We start from the raw sequence: 25,229 nt of genomic DNA, 5'->3' as shown, positions 1-25,229 counted from the left end.
TTGAATATCAGTTCGTTTAGGAAAAGTGGTCTCTTGCCGAAAATCATGTTTCTTTTCAGAAAGCGTTTAACGTTAACTTATTAAAGTTAAAGTTAAACACTTGGTTCCATTAGGAACCAAATGGTAGCGGTCCGACTTGTGCGAAACTTATGTCTGTCCGTTTGTTGCAGTAAATTTTGACGTTAAACACTGTGAACACACACACTCATTTTAATAGATGTAACTTGCGATTGAAAAAAATAATCTATGGTCCGTGCAAAAGTTATTATATTTTATTAATGTTTTTCATAACTTTTATTAGTTCCTAGATAGGCAAAACAAAATGTTCAACATTTTGTTAAACTATTAAACGTAGGTAACAATGTAGTAAAAATTAAGGTAATGCAAATTCAAAAAACAATAAACATGAATGTCTGCGGGGTGAGAGGGATGTCAATATTGAAAGTGGCAAAAAACCTCCTTAAAATAAAACTCTTTCCGAGCCCAAATTCAAAATGCGAATTTCTAATACCAACTCGTAATTAATAAAGATATCAGCAAACTACAACTCTACATATAAACATAAAAAAAAATATTCTAAGAAACGCACCCACGGCCGTTAATTTTCCCCGAAATCACAGGAAGTAAAAACAACAATGTTTATGTCGTCACAAAACGGCTGATTTATAATTAATACAAATTAATTTCGACACGAAAACTTTGACGCATCTTAAAGGGGTTTCCCTAACTTGTTTTCATATAACAGTACCTCGGCATGTACAGCTCAGTTTATCCGCGTCTTCCAACGAGTTGACAGCTCTGTTGTCTTTGTCGAAAAGTGACATTTGTGTTTTTTTTTGTAATGAAAGGCCAAAGTAAACGATTTGTGAGCCATAAAGGCAAAGCGTATGATATGAGTGTGAAAAAAGAAAAAGAAATTAGTGTTGGATTCTTAGATTTGGTAAGTTTTAATTTTTGAAAAGTTTTTGAATAATAATTATTGTGTTATTATAAAAACGATGTATGCGTAAACGAAAAGTATGTATATTATATATAGAACTATACAATATATCTATACTAATATTATAAAGCTGCAGTGTTTGTTTGTTTGTTTGTTTGTTTGAACGCGCTAATCTCTGGTACTACTGGTCCGATTTGAATGATTCTTTCAGTGTTGGGTAGTCCATTTATCGAGGAAGGCTATAGGCTATGTTTTTTTTTTCAAAATTAGGGATCCGTAATAAAATTGCTATTTTGTAACACATGGTGTAAAATCGAAAACCTATTTTTGCGTGCGCTGCAAAAACTATTGACAATAGAACAAAATGATGTTCAGGCTATAATATAGGCAATATTTTATTACTTATAAAACTATCGCGTGAATTATACTTTATATGGCAAAACAACGTTTGCCGGGTCAGCTAGTACACTAATATAATTTTAAAAATCTTGGATCGAAAAAGTAATTTTGATATAATTAATTGGACTTTTTTATACACATAATATGATATAATTTAATGAATCTTTAAACGAAAAAGTAAAAATGAAAGAATTAATGAAGATCTTTTTTTATTAATTATTGAATTCCCACAGGAAAGGAAAATTTATATTTATTATTATTGTTAACATTGATTTACTTTGACTTTGACTTATCTTTATTTACTAAACAATCACCGGCGTATAAGTGTTCAGATAACTTAATTAGAAATATTTATTTAGTATATTATTACAAGTTGAGTGCCCCGAATAACAAATAAAATAAATACATAACGAAAGAGTTTTCATATCTGTAATCAAATAAAAATGCATGTTGTAAAACTATAATGATTAAATTATTGACTGTAGATCTTCGCTTGTTTTGCAAGCGGTAACAGATTACTCTTTAGTCTGTGGTAAAAGCGTGTGATAATAAAAAGTCACAACTTTCTCAAAGGTCAAGATATATATCTATGACCTGAAATGTTTACGTTCTCTTAATCTATAAAGCTCAGTTCTGAAATAATTTTAAAACATAATTCAATACGTCAATTAAGTTAACTACAAACTTATCAAATACAACCGATTTAAAATTAATTATTCATTACGCTTTCTTAATATTATTATTTACGCTATTAATTTTCCAAATAAGTTAATTAACTTAATTACATTCGGTATTTTGAGGCAATGGAAAGAATATCAATCGAATTGAAAACGGTTTCTTACTGGATTATTTTTTAAGAAGTCATCATCGTTTTAAACTTATTTTTCATTAAAGGTTAATTTATATAATATTTGTTACCTACTTGGGAGCTGCGATGCTCAAAAGTCAAAAGAGTTTTTCATTCATTTGGAAGGGTTTAATTTCTTGATTGGTTTCAGTTATTTCATATCTAATTATGGGATCTGTGACTAATTATGCAAATTCTTAATATTTTATAGATTTTTTATAAAAGTTCTGGGTTTTTGAGTTGATGATGACGCACGCTATGTATTTACTGAGTATTGAATGAGACTAAAGTGTCAAACAGAGAAGTTTTTTTTTGCGCCCAGACAACGCGAAAGGGCTTCCCTTACGACTGGAGGGAGGTGTTGAATGCTCATGCATAAACAGCCTAAGTCTGCGTTGGTTATGTGGTACTCACGTAAAACCTAAATGCCTACCCACTTAACACCACCTGAAGTTGGCTTTGGGCAAGTGCCCTCTAAGCCTTCATCGAAGGCGACGTCCTCTTAGGGAGAGAGTGGCGCAAGCGGCACTCCCTTGGGAGTATCCACTGGGATATAGCACAGAATATGCTATTTAATTGGGATTAGTGACATCAGAAGTATGATCATATACTAGAGGTGAGTCTAAATGCGACTGATTATCCCCGGATGCCAAGAGGCGATTCAGGTCAGACGAGAGTTGGTTAGGGGGATCGGTGACAGCGTTTCTGGGCCTTCTCACTTCTTGACGGGAAGGATCACTTATTACCAGAGTAATTTATATAAGAATACAGCATAGACAAACATACGCGCGAGAACGAAGAACATCTCTAACGGACAAAGTAGCATTGTTTGCAGCGGCATCGTGTGCCGGGTCTTCTCTATCCCTCAAATATGTGCGATGGAAATGTGTGCTGCTAATAAATCATTATTTTTGTTTGATGAACGCAGAGCTACTCGAATTGGGTACCGTCGCTCTGTTAACGGCTAGATCACTTGGCGTTGCGCAGAAATCTCGCTTGATATTATTATTCTACGTACAACTATGGTGTGGAATGAGCTTCCTTGTGCCGCGTAAGAAAAATAAATATTAAAGAATGCTGCAAACGTCAGAAAATTTTTGAAAACTTTCTAAATAATCAACATCCTACACTTATATTATAATTATAACAATTTCTTAGTTAAATAAATTGTTTAACTGACTTTTTTTTGAGTGAAGTACTGAGCGTTAATTGCGTCAAAAAAATTCTGATTCACCCTCAAGTGGCACCTACAAAATTTTTACTTCAAAAAGGAACAGTAGAACCTCTATAAATCATACAAACACCATTGGAAGTCCAGTCCAAATTAGTTGCACAAGGATTAAAATTTAAACCGCATTGTCATATTTTGTAAGCGTGTTAGTCATTTGGAATTCATTAATTTTAATTGAAAATGTAAAACATTTAATAATATTACACAATCTTAAAATTATAATTAATAAGTTGATGTCTTTGAAGTTATGCATGTTTCTGCGTTTGGAAAAAAATATGTGTATGTTATGTGACGTAATTATTCTCGAAAAAATATAAGGATTATTTTATCATGGATGGAAGCTAATTGCGATTTCTATTATGGATGGATGGAGCGTATTTGTTGTGTATGTAATTGGATTTATGTACGAAGAAAGTATGAATTGTATCTTAAATACGAGTAGGTAATCAGTGTAAATGTTTTTTGACCATTAATAGGGATATTTTATTATTAAAAAAAAAACTTTTTTCTATTCCTAAATAATATCTAGTTTTGATGGTTCTTCTAGGGAGTGATAAAGATTATTTATTTAAAAACGGTTCTAAATAAATAAAGTTAATAATGACTAACGAAAGTTTTTATAATCTAAGTAATTATGTAAAATTAAATTAACTACCAAGTACGTAAGTATATACATACTATTTTTAAATCTCATAAAAGGAAGTTATATAGTTATCGTTATAGCCAGTGGGAGGCTCCTTTGCATAAGATGCCGGCTAGATTATGGGTACCACAACGGCGCCTATTTGTGCCGTGAAGCAGCAATGTGTAAATATTACTGTGTTTCGGTCTGAAGGGCGTCATAGCTAGTGAAATTACTTATGGGCAAATGAGACTTAACATCTTATGTCTCAAGGTGACGAGCGCAACTGTAGTGCCGCTCAGAATTTTTGAGTTTTTCAAAAATCCTGATCGGTACAGTATTGTAATGGGCATGGCGTATTTATCACCATCAGCTGAACGTCCTGCTCATCTCGTTCCTTATTTTCATAAAAAAAAAGTTATAGGCTGAATAAAAGATGACTTTTAACTGTGATTTTAGCGTTCATAATTTTAACATTAATTTTTTTTTATACAATCATGGGATTATTTTGAAAAAGAGCAAAATAAACGCCTAGATTTTATTATGCGTAAGCGATTGGTATAAAAATCAAAAATATATGTAAATACGCTTTAGTAGGTAAAAAGATTTTCCTATCAAACAGCTAATTTCATCAAAAATTTACTGAAATAGCTAACGGGCTACATCTCTCTCGTTCCCACGTTTGCGAAACGTCGAGATAGCACTACGATAAACTACAAAGCGAAAAATAAATGGACGTGGTTCTTGAAAAACTTTACAAGCCACAAACATCACATTTTAAGGAATTCGTGTTTAAAGTTTAATAAATATTAGTGTATTTCATACATGTGGGTTGGCCTACTAAGTCATGATGTCATTTAAAGAGTGACTGCCATTTTTTGTCAGTCCGTTAATTTGAATCACGTGACCAATTTGTGTTCTTAACTCAATTTCGACCTGATTGTGGTTTGGAACGTTTTTCTGGACGTTACGTCCAATTATTGTTCGTAATGTAAATAACTCTTAAGATTACCATGAAAAGAAATCTACATTTAATTATAATGGAATGAATAATAATAATATTAATCAGACTTTCACTTGTAATAATCTTGATTTTTTTAAATTAAAGTCACCTACTATTTATTATTCAAACAAAACAAATCTTATAACTATATTTACAATACTACGACTTCATAATATTAAAACTATCATTACGTGGAAGCGTACCAAGAATACTGGCAGCATTACCGCGTTGGATAGCATGGCTGATCCGTTGACCGAAATAGCTGCCAGCGCTTGGGTTTCCAGTAGCCTTATTGAGGCGCGAAGATATTATTTTTAACATTCTGAGCCCCACGGGCCAAGTGTCTCGACACCAAACGGCACAAAGATGTATGACTCACTGAGGCCAACATAATATTTGCGACGCTTGCTGTCTTCGGCAGTCGAAGCAGCAGCCCCAGCACCAACTGACGTAACTTGGACATGAGAAGGAGCCAGAGTGTCGACGCAAGTAGCGTCCCACACCAGCGCCCTTCCCCATGCCCAAGCCACCAGCGTCATTCCATTAGGACGCTTGCCAAAACAGCTGGTATATTAAGAGCGGCAAATTCCCTGCGGATGACTTCATTAATGCTGGCGTGACGACTGATACGGCCTGCCGATTTTAGGCAGGATAACCCGTGACGTCCAAGAACCTGAACGCCAATTAAAGTTATTCAATTTTTTTTATATAATAGCTAATAAAATGCTCGCATAATGCCTTTATTTTATTAACGGTATGTGTGGATTGATGCATCTACCGAATTGCACTTTAAGTATGTACTCAATAACTATGTTTTTACTTGTTAATTTAATTTTTTTTGATTTACTCGTGTAAGGCATTTATTAATTGACGTTTGTGTATTTTGTTGCATCACTTTGTATATATTGTAATTGAAATTATTATATTTTATAAAAATTAAATTGAAAATAAGAATCTGTAATACCATTCTATTATGAAAAGAGCAACCTTAGAGTTTCTTGCTCGTTCTTCTCTAAAGAAATCTGCCTTCCGAAAGAGCTGTATGAAAAAATTACATATTTGAAGTGTAATGCAATTTACCCACGAAATAATTGATCAAATAAAATTGATAACTTTTGATGATTTAATAACTTTTGTCTTTGGGCCATTTAAAAAAAAATATTCCAACAAAACAATTAATCAGCTTTATTTAGATTACTGTGATTACATTAAATTAAGACTATCATTAAGGGGAAGTGCACCAAGAATACTGGCAGCATTTATGCGTTGGATAGCTAGGCTGATCCGTTGACCGAAATAGCTGACAGCGCTTGGGTTTCCAGTATAGTATATATATGAAGGCTTGATATAGCGAAGGCCTTTGATCGTGTATGGCACAAGGCGCTCCTCTCAAAACTTCCATCATTTCGGCTTACTGAGACCTTATGCAAGTGGACCTCCAGCTTCCTCACTGGGCGCAGCATACAGGTCGTTGTCGACGGTTATTGCTCGAATCCGAACCCCGTGAACGCTGGAGTGTCCCAAGGCTGTGTGCTATCTCCCACGCTGTTTCTTCTGCATATCAATGATATGTTTGACACCTACAACATACGTTGCTATGCAGACGAGAACACTGGTGATGTCGTGTACACGGGCCATGTAGGTCTCTCTCGGGAAATCGTCGACCAGTGCCGTGGGAAACTTGTGTATTCTATCGAGTCCTCACTTGATGAAGGTCGCGGAATGGGGTAAATTGACCTTGTCTAATTTAAACCTCAGAAGACTCAAGTTTGCGCATATACCACTAAAAAACCCCATTAGTCGTATCACCGCTCTTCGGCAACACTTCCCTTAAAGCCTCACCTAGTATCGGAATACTGGGTCTCGAAATCTCGAGGGATTGCCAATTCCGTGGACATCTGGAAGACAAAGCCAAATTCGTGCATGTATTCGACGAAGCTGGGCGTCATTAATAGAGCACGGCAATAATTCAGCCCACATTCTAACGCTCTACAAAGCGCAAGTCCGGCCACACATGGAGTATTCTATCATCTCTGGTCTGGCGCACCCCAGTATCAGCTCGATCCATTTGACCGCGTACAACGCAGAGCAGCTCGAATTGTCGGTGACCCAGTGCTCTGTGAACGGCTGGATCACTTGGCGATGCGTAGAGACGTCGCTTCATTGTGTGTCTTCTACCGCATTTATCACGGAGAGTGTTCCGAAGAGCTGTTTAACCTGATTCCTGCCGCCGAATTCCACCTTCGACACGACACGCCACAAGTTAGGATATCATCCCTACCATCTGGATGTGTGGCGGTCCTCCACAGTGCGGTTTTCAGGGAGCTTTCTTCCACGTACTACAAAGTTATGGAATGAGCTTCCTTGTGCGGTGTTTTCGGAACCATACGAAATACGATACGACCTACCTTGTTTTGAACAAGCGCGAACACCTTCCTCAAATTTCATTCTCGCAAGAGAATGTGAGCGGCGGTGATCACTTAACACCAGGTGACCCGTAGGCTCGTTTGTCCTCCTATTCCATACAAAAAATATGTATATATTGAGGCGCATTCTTTCACTTTATACTTTCTCCGCGCCTCTGGGCCCCACGCGCCAAGAGTCTCGTCACCAAACGGTTCTAAGATCAACACACAGAGACCGCCATATTTACAACGTTTGCAGTCTTCATCAGTCGAAGCAGCAGCCCCAGCACTGATTGTAACTTGGACATGAGAAGGAGCCAGAGTGTCGACCCAAGTCCAACACCAGCGCCCTTCCCGTGACCAAGGGCTATTTGTTCAATAATTTTTTGCCTTTGACATAATTCTCACATTAAAAAAAATAACAACAGTTATACGACAATATAAACTTACACAAATAACTTTTTACTATATGATCTCGTTAAAACATGATCACAATGGAACCACGTACCTTACGTTGATATCGGTTTAGATAACCTATTCTGGACTTAGTTTCTGTACTTCAAGCTGGCCAACATTCTAGCGCTCTACAAAGCGCAGGTCCGGTCATATATGAAGTTATGGTGTCATCTCTGGTATGGCACACCCCATTATGAGCTTGATGCATTTGTCCGTATACATTGAATTCATTTCATGAGGTTTATAAACCTTATCATACGTGGTTTATTTGGCGATTTCGGGATAAATAATCAGAGTTAACTTTTACGATGCGCGCGCACACCGTCACGCAAATTCAACACCCTGACGTTAATTGGTCAACTAGATATAATATAACATACCACCCACTGAGAGATAAGTGCTCTTAAATCATAAAATAATATTACAATATGTAAGTATTATTATTTCCTCATAACAATGGTTAATTTACATATCAGATTTCTATTGTGGACACAAAAGATTTATTCTCTATTCAATTTTTGACTCCCATACTGTACTTACATAGAGACGATACCGTCCTTACAACTTGGTATAAAGTTATACTTGATTTAAAATGTTTACAATAATTCCATAATACATAACTTTACACTTATACGTAGATCTACTTGACATGAACTACTGACTACTAACTATGCTGTATTTGTCCATAATAATATTCAACAGGAAATATACGATATATATACAGAAAAAGATTTTGTAGGATAAGTAGTGGGTACTATGAAAATTACTTAAGTAAGGTGGCAGGTCGACCTGTTTTTTTACGGAAAAAGGTGTTTGTAAAAGGTTCAATACGTGGAAGAAAGCTCCTTGAAAAGCACCCTGTGGAGGACCACCACACATCTTGATAGTGGGGATGATAATTTGTGGCGTATCGTGCGAAGGTGGGATTCGGCGTCAGGAATCAGGCGAGACAGTACTTCGGAACACTCCCCGTGATAAATACGGTAGAGGACACACAATGAAGCGACGTCTCTACGAAACACCAAGTGATCCAGCTGTTCATAGAGCACTGGGTCCCTGACAATTCGAGCTGCTCTGCGTTGCACGCGGTCACTTGGATCGAGCTGATACTGGGGTGCGCCAGACCAGAGATGACAGCAATACTCTTTATGGCTGGACCTGCGCTTTGTAGAGCGCTAGAATGTGGGCCGGCTTGAAGTATTGCCGTGCTCTAAATATATGACGCCCAGTTTCTTCGAAGCCAATTTGGCTTTGCCCTCCAAATGACCGCGGAATTGGAAATCGCTCGAGATTTCGAGACCCAGTATTCCGATACTAGGCGAGGCTGTAAGGTAAGTGCTGTTGAAGAGCGGTGATACGACGAAGGGGCTTTTTTATGGTAAACGCGCACTTGAGTCTTGAGGATATTATTATCACAGGATAGGTACTCGGTAGTACCATGAAAATTAATTACGTAAGGTGGCAGGTCGACCTGTTATCTATTCTACGAGTACTAATATACACTGGCCTTCAAAAGTAAGTATCACACTTTTAAAATTGGGATAACGTTTTAAGTTCACAAGATATACTTTCGAAATAAAAAGGACTCCAAAGAGAATTTAATTTTGTACATAAAAACTTTATAGTCGGTAACCTTCTTTTAAGAATTGGCTGAAAAAAAACTTCAAAAACAAAACCATTCCTTTTTCAAAGTGGACGATTCCGAATTACAATTTTACCATTCACATTTTTCTTTCTGTTTTAAATTTTTTTCAAGATCGATGGGTCTTGTCTTAAAAATTTATGCTAAAAAGCACATAACATTTATTTATCATGCCTCTTTCAGTTGAAGAATGTGCTAGGATCATGGCTTTTCTGGAACTAGGCATCAGTATGCGTCGCACTGCAAGAATGGTGGGTGTGATGGTACGAACGGACCAGAAGGTAAAGCGAAGGTACGAAGAGACTGGACACCATCTGAGGAGACCTTGTAATGGCAGACCCAGGTGTACCAGTGCCCGAGAAGATCGTTATATTATTTCCACTGTGTTAAGAAATCGCCACCAAAACGCAGTTGAAGTCCAGCAACAGCTACTTCAGACCCGGAGGGACTACATTAGTGACAGTACAGTGAGAAGAAGACTTGCTGAAGCAAATTTGAAACCCCGAAGAACAGCGAGTGGCCCAAAACTCGAGAGACAGCATCGAGTAGCGAGACTGCGATACGCCCGTGAACACATGCAGTGGGATGAAGAAGAATGGTCAAGAATTTTGTTTGCAGATGAGTCTCGATTCTCCCTTTACACTTCTGATGGAAGGCGAAGTGTTTACAGGCGACCTGGTGAGCGATACCTTCAAGCCTGCATCTCAGAAAGAGTCCAATACGGTGGAGGCAGTGTACATGTATGGGCTGGCATATCTTCAGAAGGTCGCACAGAGCTAGTAGCCATAAAAAATGGCACCCTCACTGGGCAAAGATATGCTCAAGAGATTCTCAATGAGTATGCAGGGCCGTATTTAGCAAATATGGGTGATGGATGGATGCTGATGCATGATAATGCCCGGCCACACACGGCTCATATCGTACAAGAGTATATTCAGGAGGTCGGTATCAGCGTGATGGCTTGGCCATCAAGAAGTCCTGATCTCAACCCGATTGAACACGCCTGGGATGAGCTTGGGAGGCAGATCGCAGACCACCACCTACTACCCTCAGGGCACTAAAGCAGGCCCTGGTAGAAGAATGGGAGAATATTCCCCAACATCGGCTCCGAAACCTAGTGTTCAGTATGCCAAACCGACTCGAAGCTGTAATCAGAGCTCGAGGAGGCAATACCAGTTATTAAAAATTAAATAACATGTAATACATTTTAGTTGTTTTTTTTTACACTAAACTAAAAATGTCTATTTTCATTGTTTTATCTTTTTTAAGTTAAAAATGTTACTAATGTATAATTTTAGTTTCTAAGAATTAAAGCCTATAAAATTTGCAACAAAACGTTTTTAATATTAAATCTCTACCTTCTATAGTTAAGAAAAAAAATTAATTTGAAAAGTGTGATACTTACTTTTGCAGGCCAGTGTATAAGGAGGAAAGATTTGATTGTTTGTTTGTTTGCATTGAATATGCTCCGCAACTACTGAACCGATTCGAATAATTCTTTCACTGTTGGGAAGCTACATTATCCCCGAGTGTTATAGGCTATATTACATTTTCAAAAATTTAGGGATCCCTACTAAAAGTCCAGTAATGTAACCCAAGGTGTAAAAATACGTCCGCGAACGACGTCGCGGCGTATCATCTATGGTTACCAAATTATTGTATTTGTGTTATTACTTATAAATTTATTTTACTTTTTTTAAATTACTACTGTAACGCATAATCAGGACCATATTATTCACGAAGTATCCTTACTTAATAAAAATTTTTAACCAAAACAAACAACCGACTTCAAAAACACTATTCCAAAACAATAGATAATATAATGTGCACTAAAAAGTATAAAAATAATTTCGTATTTTTATACAATCTAATTTATTAATCTTATTCTAGTTACGATTATTGTTATTTTTGGAGTCGGTGTCATTTTATCTATTATTTTGGAATCGTGTTTTTGTAGTCGGTTATTTTTTTGGTTAATATATTTTTATTTTATGATTTTTAGTGAATTTGAAGTGTACTTACTAACAATTTGTCTAAATATGTGTATATACAAAATTTTTTAATGCAGCAATGAACGTAAGTGCTTTGAAATTTGATTACAGACAGTTAGAAATTCTGTCACAGATCGCACCCTTTCTGTAAGTCGTTAAGGAGTCATCATATTCGACAACGACAATTACTTGACCATAACTATGTTATGGTAGATGACTTAAATCGTTAATTTGCTCCTAAGAACTGAAGAGATCCGTTACTTTGTCATGAATTCCGTAATCAGAACCTAAACAAACTCTCACCAAAATATCTTTGAAGTACTCGTATATCCTTTTCAATAAAAAAAAAATATTCGAAATCGGTTGGCGCGATATTGAATTATTCGTAAATTTATCATCCACTTTGCTATACGTTTGTATTGCAAATTTAAGACTTTTATGGTTTTCTCATGGATGCCATTGTCACATCTGGACCAATTACACTATGACCACACGGGAAGCACCAGCTTTCAAATATAAAAAAGAACTATCACAATCGGTTCACCCAGTCGAAAGTTTTGAGGTAACAAACATAAAAAAACATACCGACGAATTGAAAACCTCCTCCTATTTTGAAGTCGTTTAAAAAACAAATTGAAGCCCTACAGGTTGATGCATCCAATAAACGATAATTTAAATTTATACAGTTTATTATTTATTACTTTTTATGAAAAATTTGATATTTAAAACGCGTTTAACATAGAAAACGGTTTATATATTACATGCAGCACCTTACAAACTATATCAATTTTTGTATATTACTCGTACAGTCATTGTAAAATACTCTTAATATTTAAAATATGGCCGTTGAGTTTCTTGTATGTTCTTATCACGAGCTTTACTTTATACGAACACATAGTAGATTCAGTAATTTAAAATAAATCTTTATAGTAACGATTAATTTAATGACAAGCGCTTAACTTAAGCCTAATTGAATAAAGTTAATTTGACTTTGTAAACGTAGTGAACCGGGTCTATGTGAGTTAGTTGACTTATCTGTTCAACCGAGTGCTGTAGAACTAAGTCTTTTATCCATTCTTCAATGTGGAGTCTCGATCTTATGTGGAAACAAGAGTATTACTAAGAATGTAGCGGGTTGCACAGGCTTTAGCTCTTCTCTGTATGACAAAATGATCATACGGTTTGCCAAGTCGTTAAAATCAAATAAGGCTAAGCAACGGAACATTGACAAAAACCAGTTTTTGTGACCGTCTGCGAATGCAATATATTGCTAAGTTGCTTTTTTGTAATGTAACAATAACCAAAAATTATGGAAGGCGGCTCGAACCATCGCCGATTAAGTCATCTCCGATCGATTTGATTCTTTAGCGTTGCGTTGGGATGTGGTTTCTCTTTGCATCTTCTACCGCATTTATCACGGGCAGTGCTCACAGTAGTTGTTCGGGTAAACAGTCGTGTTCCACCACCGGATCATCATCATCATTTTAGCCGGAAGACACTGCTGGACAAAGGCCTCCCTCAAAGATTTCCACGACCATCAGTCCTGCGCTGCCCTCATCTAACCTATTCAGCGATAATGACCAAATCGTCAGTCCATTTTGTGGGGGGCCTACCAACACTACGTCTTCTAGTACGTAGTCGCCATTCGAAGACCTTACTGCCCCGACGGCTATGTTCCCAGCCTACTGCCACTTCAGTTTCACATCCTCCTGGGCTATATTGTCGACTCTGGTTCTCATACGGATCTCCTAATTTCTGAATCGATCTCGCAGGGAAACTCCGAGCATAGCCCTCTCCATTGCCCACTGAGCGACAATGAGCTTCCTCATAAGTTAGCGATCACGTCTGCGTTCCGTATGTCATCACTGGTAACACACATTGGTTAAAAATCACCACCGGATTTTACGTCAAAATGCGAAATTCTACCCACATTATATTGACTTCTGGCATTCAACAACCACGCGACTTGCGTCACGCTACCGTCAAGGTCATGAAAAAAAAATTATACTAGCGAGTACTACTAGCCATACGAACCTTGTGAGAGTGAGATACGGATAACTATCCTTACACAAAAACCTAGGTGTGAGAAAGAGACGGAAGAGATGGACGGTGAAACAGTTTTGAAACAATTTAGTGTCAATTCAGTTGAACGTATATGTGATCAAGTTAATATTATTTTTTATTTTATAAGTAACAGTATCAAATTTACTATCGACAAAATTAAATCGTAACCCACCTTAAAGTCATTTTCCAACAGTCATAATAAACAATTAGGTCGAATTTCGCTTAAACATACATATACTAAGTGACTGTTATCTTCTATATATAAACTTTGTATACTATCGTAGTAGACGAATTTACTTAATAGTATTTTACAAAACCTGCCAATAAAATTCCTGTCAAAATCGGTCAAGCCATTTCAGAGATTAGCCGGAACAAACAGAAAGACAGACAGAAATTGTAAAAAATTCATATAAATGTAGTAAGAAACGATTATTTCAATATTACAAACAGACACTCGAATTTTATTTATATGTTTAGATTTCATAAAAAGTTATAAGGAATAAACCGTACAAATATAAATTATCGTATGATAAAATCCCATATAAGTTATCTTATGGTTAAAAACCCCAATTTATTCATATATCGAATATCTGTCGTTTCATTAAATTGGTTATACTGCTTAGTTTTAAGCTTATTACTAAATCTGCTTATTATAAATACTGTTGTCATAGCAACCAATTCTTGTAAGATACATATTTTTAAGTACTAGGTATATCTTCTGTACATGAAAAGTTTATAAATTTATATCTAGAACCACGGATTAGTAAAAAAAGAAGGACTCCGTGCCGTGATATTAACAAGTGAAGCACCTTTATGCTGGTGTGTGTGCGGTTACGGGGTATAGCAATTACACAATTTTTTCACCCGTAAATAATCATATATCCACAAATACTTTTATATTATTATTTTAACACATTTTCACAACGCACGACGGCACATTTAAAATATTTTATCGCGACGCAAACTGATCTGTCACAGATGAAGGCAAATCTCATAATGGCGGCCGAGCGGCTTGTATTAGTGTAAGTGTTTGCGTGGGGCTGTGTATTTACATTTTACACGTTTACCGGCTTGTTTTGGTGCCTCACTGTTATGTTAGGTGACACGGAGTCCTTATTTTTTTACTCGTCCGTGTCTAGAACATACAATATCTCATCACACAAAACTCCACAAAGCAATATTACGTCGTATACATACATACATACACACAGGTGATGCTAATATAAAACAATTGGAAATAGACTAATTAACACTTCCGAGACAATTACTACTAAATTTTATCTTAGATAATATATATACGTCTTTGTCGTATGACAGCTGTGAACACGTCTAAATAAATAGTAATTTAAAAAAAATACTAATAAACATATTCTGCAAATTGAAAAATGGAATAATTTTATCAAATTAATGTATTGCCATCGGTCCTTTGAACGAAATCTGTCTGTTTAAAGTGGGCCAAACTCGCGCCCAAATGAGTCGGTTGCAAACAAACATACATACAGGTGAAGCTAAAGCGTGTAAAAATAGCGGTGAACTGTCAAACTCTATTTTTAGTAACACACGCACGCTAAAACATCGGGACAGGTGTATCGCTAGTGTAAGACGTAGCTGTCATGCACTCACAAGATTGGCCTGTTGTCATACGTAGCCAAACAGCACGAGGCTATCTAGATGTGTAAAATATCGCAGCATTCTATAGTGAAAGTTTGTAAGAGTTGGGAAAACCCGGAGGAAAATTCCATATGCTTTCCAGTTTCTATTAATACTTAAATTTTAATTTATTAGATACTTAATGCTAAAGCCGTGCGCGAATTGCGCTCAAATCTTCTCCTTCTTACAAAGGATTAAAGCATATATTCTATAATATATGATATAGAGTGGGCACCACAAAATAATCGTAAATTTATCACCAAATTGTTATAACAACAGTGGCACTCCGGGAGTGCCGACGCAAGTTTTACCAGTGGGAGGCTGTGCACAGGATGCCGGCTAGATTATGGGTACCACAACGGCGCCTATTTCTGCCGTGAAGCAGTAATGTGTAAGCATTATTGTGTTTCGGTCTGAAGGGCGCCGTAGCTAGTGAAATTACTGGGCAAATGAGACTTAACATCGTATGTTTCGAGGTGACGAGCGCAATTGTAGTGCCGCTCAGAATTTTTTGGCTTTCTTAAGAATCCTAAACGATAATGCATTGTCATGGGCAGGGCGTATCAACTACCAACAGCTGAACGTCCTGCTCATCTCCTCCCTTACTGTCATAAAAAAAGTGAAAACTTCAACATATACGTGTACGTGTCTGGAATCGTCAGGAAATATTTTAAAATGCAAGAAATACTTTTAAAAGAAGTATTTTTTCTGTAATGGTAACGGTAACAAGGTACCTAAAGTAATTTTCACTTTCACAAGAGATATTTGATGATAATTTTGAGCTCAAAGTAAGTCTCTATTCGAGCCACGGTAGAGTCAAAATAATTTAATTTATTTTCCAAAATATATAAATGATGCTCAAACATTATTCAAATAGGCTTTATCTAAACATTATTAAATCGTCATTACAAATATTAAAATTATTGAATCTACTATATTATGTTCGAAAAAAGTAGAGCTCGTGAGAAGAACATACATGGAACTGAACTCTTTAAAACATAGATTATTTTAAGTTGGCTGTAACACATTTGTGATTAAGGCATGCAATATTATTTGAATCATGTTCTAAGAAAAACAAATGTGTTATAAATTATAAAATATTTCATAAAAAGGAAAGAAAAATAAAGTGTATTAATATAATTTATATATTAGATACGCTAGCCACACGAATTATGCACGATCCATAAATCTTCGTAAATATAAATAAAATTAAGCAGGCTAGCAATAGTATATCTAATGTTATCAAAAATAAATAATAGTTTAAAATACTAAAAAACGCGCTTTTTATAGAAAATCGAACTAAAAACGTTAGGTGAACATTTTGTAAATTAACAAAAATCTTAATTTGCGAATTGAAAAATGGAATAATTTTATCAAATTAATGTATTGTCATCGGTCCTCGATAAATCTATGAAGTTTGAACGAAATCTGGCCGTTTAAAATGATGAGACATATCATTTTATGTCTCAAGGTGACGAGCGCAGCAGTTGTAGTGCCGCTCAGAATTTTCGGGTTTTTCAAGAATCCTGAGTGGCACTGCATTGTAATGAGCGTCCAGCATCAGCTGAACGTCCTGCTCGTCTCATCCCTTATTTTTATGAAAAAACGTTAAGAGGTTCTAGTCCCGCGTCACTCATACATTTTGTATTATAATTAAAACATGTATATTTAATCCCAAAAGTGTGGAAATCGCTTAGAAATAACAAATCGATCTAATCTTTCAAATATATTTTAATTAACTCACGAAGGTCTGTTGCAGTTAGATAGTTCAAACCGTGGGAGTTGCTGTACAGGAAACAATGTAGTTTTACAATTTTGAGGAATTGCTTACGCTGTTCCGGTTGTGTGTATGAATGCCCCTCGTCGCGTGATAACGATCACGCGATAGTCGGCTTTAGGAATAATTTATTTCAGAAAACAGTGACTTTATGACGAATACAATGAGAAGACACGCCGCTATCTTCCTGAGGTCATACTGACGTAAGATCCAACCATAGATTATCAACATACTTACAACTAGCGTCCTCTTTTTAGATTTACATCGACTATTTGCTTTTATATATATATCTATTTTTAAATAGTAATAAAAACAATATCGTACACTCGAAAAAAATCAAATAAATTACGACTTACATATTAATCATAAGACAATAAAAGGTAACCACAATCAGTGAAGTGTCATCCGCAAACAATACTACCTTATGTTTTTTTTTCTATAAGAGTAGGAAGATCATTTATATACATAAGGAAGAGAAACGGTCCAAGACGGTCGCTTGTGATTTTTTTTATGAAAAAAGGGACGACACGAGAAGGAAATTGATACGCCCTGTCCATTACAATGTAGTGTCACTCAGGATTCTTGAAAAACCCAAAAATTCTGAGTGGCACAACAATTGCGCTCGTCACCTGAGACATAAGATGTTAAGTCTCATTTGCCCAGTAATTTTACTAGCTACGGCACCCTTCAGACCGAAATACAGTAATGTTTACACATTACTGCTTCACGGCAGAAATAGGCGCCGTTGTGGTACCCATAACCTAGCCGACATCCTGCGCAAAGGAGCCTCCCACTGGTAATCCCACTTGTGATACACCCATACTGAGAAGAGTCCTTAAATTTCGCAAGATAAAACACAATTTTCTAACTTCACATATTGCAATAATATTTAATAAGGGATCATCCGCTTTTTTGCGGTTAATTACGGTTAATTTTTACGCGGAACGTAAATCGTTTTTTGAATTAAAAAAATTTCGAACGCACACGTTATCGATATGCCATTAATTTATTTTATTACTTGACTTTAATCTTTAATATGGACATAATTTGATATCATATAACTTGACATTTTTTAGATCGTTGTTTTTTATTTTACCTTTAATTTTAAATCTATTTTTGCTATTTTATTACTATTTCTGGGACTAGATTGTAAACTTTAAAAAAATACTCGTCATTACCGTTCCAGCTTTGCTAAAATAGCCCGGAACAAACAACCACACAAAACTAAAAAATGGTTGATTGTATTCCGTATAAACAAACATTATTATTCAAAAGCTGTGTATCCGTAATTGCAGACACTTCAATTGTTTTCATATAATGTAATATAATAATATTATATAATTAAATACACCTATGGGTTTTCCGACGCAGAAGTACCTAACTACCTACCATTAAATCCCATGTCCAAAGAGTATCAAAACAAGAACTTGTGCTATAAATAACTCATTGAGTGCAAGTCTGGTGCCACTGACCTTACCAGGGTCGAAAGCATGGCAGACGTACTTTTTCTTGCGTAATATTTCATCATACACATGCCACACAATATTCCTTAGTAATAACACAGTAATCAGAAATCCAATATATTCTTCACGTTTTAAAGTTCCTTGCCTTTTCTAGTTCTCTTGCGACCATACAATAAGGTGTAATTCAGATCGCACACCGCTATTAACCTACACTTTTCCTCATCTAGAACTTGCCTCTCTTTCTATCGAGTGACTCTTACCTATTCTTACGACATTAGGGTTGTCTTATTTACCAAAAACTATGCTTATCTAGTATATGGTCGTCTCGTAAAAATAGCTGAGTTTTTTCTATAATATAAATAGATTATGTAATCTAAAATTTATATCAATATTATTTTGTTTTCAAACCTTCATTAGTTGCAGATAGTAATGTATCCGTTGGAAGACCACGACATAGTCATACCTATTTAGTATAGTAAAATTATAGCTACCTTAGTATCATTAATGGTAATTTCATTATAATAATAATCACTTTAATTAAGATTGTTTCAGCGTCTTTAGGGAGCTTTAAAAATTTAAATTTGGATCGATAACCTTAATATGCTTTTTCTTACACTGTAACGTTTCTGTACACGCATAGACACTAAGATAATCTGCTTAAAAGAAATGATATACATAACATTAATACAAGATACAAGAATAAATTGTTGATTCCCAGATACCGATTACAAAAACTTAACAATTCTTTCATGGGAAACTCTGTGCGTTTCTATAACAAACTCCCATCAAAAGTGACAGAGCTATCAATTCGTCATTTCAAATCTTATATTTAAAAACAATTAAATAAGGAAGCCTATTATAGAATAGATGATTTTTTAAATGCCAAGATAGCTTGGCCAGATGTCGCTCCATCTCGCAATGACAGCTTGACAATACCTAAGGTTCTTGTAAACCGGTGTAGAGCTATGACTTGTTTGGTATAATATAGTGCAATAGTATAATTATGGATACAACTTTGTATTTTTGTATATTAGAATAATTTATTGTGTGAGGATTCAATGTGATGCTCGAGATTTTATTGAATGAAGATATTTTGATTCTGATTCTCCCCATTTTTAAAAGATCGGTCGGACCGGTGAAGTGAATTTCGCGCGAGCGTCCATACTGGATGTCCTACTCTGTAGAGGCCGCTGCGCATACTTACGATTTCGATACCTAAACGTGTGATACAGGCCTGCCGTAAATGCCGTGCCTGACTTACAAATATTCAAAGCCATAAATAATGTACTTAAAAACTCTGCGTTTAATAAAATATAAGGCATAAAGTAAGCATGTATATTACGCAAGAGTAAACGAAATTAGGGTTTCTGTCATACAGCTCAAAATCGAATTTCCCTTGTCGTTCTTGTAGGTACCGAAAGATGTTCGATGTTCTCGAATTTTCTAGACGGGCATTTAAATAAAATTAAAAACGTGTTTCCAAAAGCCGGTGCATATATAAATGTAACCGGAATTGCAAACATATTGTTGTGAATTTGTTTAATTTTTGAATTAAAGTTTTGTAAACCACTACATAGTACAGTGAAAGATCGCGAAAGATTGCTAAAGAAGAAAGACAAAGGCAATGTGAATCGTTCGTGAGTAAAAGAGAAGGAAGACAATGTGGAATAGTTAGAATTCGAGAGTAAAAGAGAAGGAACACAGTGTGGTCTGATTCGAGAGTAAAATATGGAAGATATTTCGTCGGCTTTGGTTCGTCGGTGTTCTTTGCTCGTGGACAAGGTCTAACCTATTGGCTAGCGACCCTGACCTCTGTGGTTAGGGATCTTGAGTTGGACTCGCAGTTGTAGCAAACTGCAAGCGTTGTATGACGAATAGAAATGTTTGTTTCTGATTTATGGCTTTTGATCTTATATACTTAATACTAGGGTAAAAGTTTCTTCGCATTTTTCATGACAGCTCAAGACTTTTTTTTCCAAACTTCATTCACATTTAATTACAGAATATAATATTAATTATTTGCTATTTTGTTCGATGACTTTTTGCTACTTTTTGGTAGTGATGATAGTTTGACATAAAAATACATCTATTTTTACATATCTTAATATATATACCTAAATAACGTGACACGTTGTTTGTCCGCGATGGACGCCTAAACTAATGAACGGATTTAAATAGGAATTACTTCACGTAGTGCAGTTTAGTCCAACGTGAGAGATAGGATTGTTTTTATTTCTATTTTGCACCCATAATTATTTTTATTTCCAATATTTGTTTTATATGGACATATTTAGAGAACATAGAGAATTTAGTGACGCACGGTTTGACAGTTCCACTGTGAAACAATTTCATTATAACAACAGGGAGCATTCTTTACGAAATAATACTTGACGTTTTGAAATATTTTTGGCAAATTCCTATAAAATACTATTTTTATTATTATCTACAGAACAACGTGTGTTGGGTCAGCTAGTAATATAATATATAAATTACGTGACACGTTGTTTGTCCGCGATGGACGCCTAAACTAATGAACGGATTAAAATGGGAATTATTTCATGGAGTGCAGCTTAGTCCAACTTGAGAGATAGGATTGTTTTTATTTCGATTTGGCACCCATAATATTTTTTTTTTCTAATATTTGTTTTTTATTGACATATTTTCTGTGAGAGAATTTATTGACACAGTGTTTGACAGTTCTGCTGTGAAACAATTTCATTATAACAACAAGGAGCACATGTTACGAAATAAAACTAATGACTGGTAGTACTCCTATAAAACAGTATTTTTTTTTATTATCTACAGAACAACGTCTGTCAAGTCAGCTAGTATATATATATATAATGAAAATGGCCTTAGTCTTTCAAGCTTAAACCACCGATCGGGACATGAAACTACCACCATTCGATGCGAAATTTATCCTAGATGCTTTATGGCTACTTATTCTTTTTATTGTATAATTTATTTCCTTAAATAACATAAATTTGGGAAGTTGAGACTTCTGATCAAAACATGGCAAGTATTTTGGGTTTTCTTCTCTAGATGTTAACACACTGCCTTAAGAAGTCTGTGGTGGAAATCTGAAGACGCAATGTTAGGCGGATGCACCTCCCAGCTAATTCTCTGAATTTTTGCTGAGTGGCTAAAATGTGTGTAGTCTGGCGTTATCGTGATAAAAATCCACTGACACACTAAAGTAATAAGAAAAAAACTATATACTAAAAGTCATAATAACTACAGTGTTAAAGTTCCGCGATGATAAAAGTTTAAAAACACTTTTTTTTATTACAATAAGGAACGAGATGAGCAGGATGTTCAGCTGATGGTAATTGATACGACCTACCCATTACAACGCCGTGCCGCTCAGGATTCTTGAAAAACCCAAAAAATCAGAGCGGCACTACAATTGCGCTCGTCATCTTAAGACATAGGATGTTATGACCCAGATGCCCATTAATTTCACTAGTTATGGTACCCTTCAGACCGAAAAACAGTAATGCTTACATATAACTGCTTCACGGCAGAAATAGGCGCCGTTTTGGTACCCATCGGAAAAGCTCATAAAGTTCAATGACCTTCAACTTCCATCACACATACACAGCATCACCTTATTGCCACAGTGTGTAAAGCCTGACGGACCTTTGATATTGACTTTATTCCGGCGTTCTTACCGAAAGTAATCCACATTTCATTACTAGTTAATAATCTTTCAAAAATTATTCGGATGAACGTAATGAAATTACGTCTCAATAAATAATTGCAAATGTGTACGCAGTTCATTAGGTTTCATTCATTGAGCTCTTGTGGCTGTATCTATACCTTTTGAAAGAAAGAAAGAAAAATCATTTATTCTGCATTTAATACCTAGTATTCAAGTAGACCTATTATTAATTTATATTGAATTATCAAAATTGGTGCCCGCAGCCAAGAGTTGTGAGGTAACAAATAAAAAAAATTAACAAAATTATTATTTTGCACTAAAAAGTATCAAATAATTGCGTATTCTTAGACATTCTAATTAATTAATCTAAATCTAGTTACGATTATTGTTATTTTGAATCAGTGTCCTCCCGCCGCGGCCCCGCTCTCGTCTCTTGCCTCCTCACGTCGCGCGTGCAACTCAAGCACATCTCACCTTTAACTATGTGTGTAGTTACAAACCTACTTTGGCTGACACCGACTCCAAACATAAAAAACATACCGACGAATTGAGAACCTCCTGCTTTTTGAAGTCAGTTAAAAACGTTCCAACTCAACACAACACACATCCGTTTTTATATTAATTCACATTTTTCTTACATTTCTCGTTATCTTGTTTTACTTTTTACCCCAATGTTTATCGGCTTCTACTTTGTTTGCTGATCAAGCAGGAAAACGCTTGTAACTATTAAATCACAGTTTTATGCCCTTTCTTGTTACAAATGAGTCAGTTAGAAGCTAATTGGTATAATTATTATTCAATACACGTGTTTTCAACAGGTTTATCACAGGAAAACCAACGTATATGATACTTTGTACGTTATGATAGCCTTCAATAGGTCTCATTTACTGCTAAATTTTTACCAAATCTTTTTTTTAAAACGTGGTGCAAAAATAATAAATAATTGGATACCTTATTTGACAGTAACGGACGAGACTATCAGGACGTAATGCTGATGGTTACAAATGCGTATTTTATTATTATTAGGAAATTGACTTAAGATGTCTTTCAAATCTGAACAATTCCTAAACATAATGCAAATATTGGGGTTGAACAGGTTATCAACTGTAAAGTAGATCCTGTAGATTAAGCCACAACATGAGAGTTCAACAAGACACATCAATATTTATGAACGTGACGTCAGTCAAACGGTTGGCTCAGTGGAAGAGGCACTCGAGTCGCGAGGGTTCGAGTCCCGCATGGTTCATAAATTTTTTTTTTCAAATTTAAACTGTGTACATTAAAAGGTTAAAATTGTTCATGCCAGTTTGTAACACCATGTTATTACGAGTTATATTTTTTCCTCGTCACACCACGGGTTTTACAACGTTAATATTATGGATACATCAATTTCTATTCACAGCATCTCGACACTATCAATACTTTAGATTACAAATCCTATGTAAATAATAGTACCTATAATTAGCTAGTAAATTTTAAGTCTACGTAGTCCATTGCATTATTTAGAGGACGCAATTTTATTTTTGGTACATGTGTGGGGGGTCAATAGAAGCATAACCTCAAGTTTGTGGGGTCGCCGCCCTTGTCCCCCGGCCGACATCTTGGAAAAAAGGGGTGAAAAAACTTTTATCGCGATATCTTGGAAACTAAGCGTCTTACAAAAAATTCGTGAAAACATAATTTGTAGCAAATTGTTTTGCCTATAAATATGTTTATGAATTTTCTTGCCCTTAATTAATAATTAAAGAAGTTATGAGAGAAAAAGTGAAATTTTTTCATAAATATTTTCCATTTGCTCTATAACTTTTTATATTATACATTTTACAAAAATGATCTTTAATGATGATGAATAATGATATTGTTTAAATAGGCATATCATAGTCCCGGGATCTTTCATAAGGCCACCTATGACCTGCGGCTGTCACTTTATAATCGCCGCACAATACTGGATCTAACATTCCTCAAAAAGCTGTTAACAGGATAGAAAACATGCAGTGAATTGCTGGATAGAATAGAATAGAATAGAATAGAAACATTTAATCTATATATATATATATATATATATATATATATAAGAGAATGTATGTTTGTATGTTAACTAATAACTCCTAAACTATTCGACCGATCTCAATGAAATCTTTTGTTAAAGATTCGTTGATGCTCAAGGAAGGTTTACATATATAATTTATATGGCAAAAACAACGTTTGCCAGGTCAGCTGTTAGCAATAAAAAACACACACCTTAAATTAACAGTATTACAATTACAATCTTAAAATACTAATTAAAATTAAATGAAATAGGTAACAAAAAATACTAAAAAATTAAATTAAATGAAAAATTAAATGAACTGTGCGGCGTGTGATTCCCTGCTAAAAGGAGCTGACTCAGTACATTGTTGGTCAGTGCAGAAGACACCAACACAACACTGGTTTCCAGAATTGTGGAAATGGAGTTCACAGTGGCTAAATAAATTTCAAAATCCTACAGATATCCACGAAATCCCATTACTACATACTTGTTGAACCAGTAAGTAGGACAAATGCCCTTAAACATTCTCCATTATCAAGGATGTGTTCTGAGTACAATCGATTCTCCGCGTCCACAAAAGATTTTGATATTTTTCATGACTCAGTGACAATCCTAAAAAAACCAACGGCACATTTCTGTTTGTAAATAATAATATGTTACTTGATATTCATGCAAACTATATTTTTTCTTTTTATTATATCTATTATTTTAATAATTTGGCTTCAAATCTTTGCCAAAATAATTGTATTTCGAACTTTATTTTGTATTTAATTTAATGTCTTCCAATGAAGGCGATGTATGCACCAGTAACTGGCATTCAGACCAGATTATGTATAAGACCATGATTGTTGTAATATTTTGTTTTGTAATGCTGTTGGTTTGTCAGAAAAAAATAGTGAAACACAAAAATCTCGCCCCTTCAAAAAGCCTTCGAGTAATTCTTTTTAGAGTTCCACAGGGCAAGTGGGACCCGCGCGAAGACTCCTCTGTCTATCCATTAGCCCGTCTGTATTTCATCAGGGTGTATCTGGTAAACCAAAATTGTTTGA

General features: G+C 35.3%; 1 protein-coding gene across 1 annotated transcript in view; it reads left to right on the top strand.

The window, feature by feature from the left end:
- The first annotated feature begins 780 nt into the window (after window positions 1-780).
- LOC126964453 (multidrug resistance protein homolog 49-like) overlaps window positions 781-25,229 on the top strand; it is a 67,145-nt gene continuing 42,696 nt past the window's right edge. Inside the window, exon 1 of the mRNA XM_050807552.1 lies at window positions 781-940. Within this exon, the coding sequence (XP_050663509.1) occupies window positions 842-940 (99 nt within the window). The 5' untranslated portion in view covers window positions 781-841. The remainder of the gene's footprint in view (window positions 941-25,229) is intronic.

This window comes from Leptidea sinapis, chromosome 5 (assembly GCF_905404315.1).
Source record: "Leptidea sinapis chromosome 5, ilLepSina1.1, whole genome shotgun sequence".
In the NCBI taxonomy this organism is placed as follows: Eukaryota; Metazoa; Arthropoda; class Insecta; order Lepidoptera; family Pieridae; genus Leptidea; species Leptidea sinapis.
The sequence above is the reverse complement of the archived record's forward strand: the minus strand, read 5'-3'. Positions and strand labels throughout refer to the sequence as shown.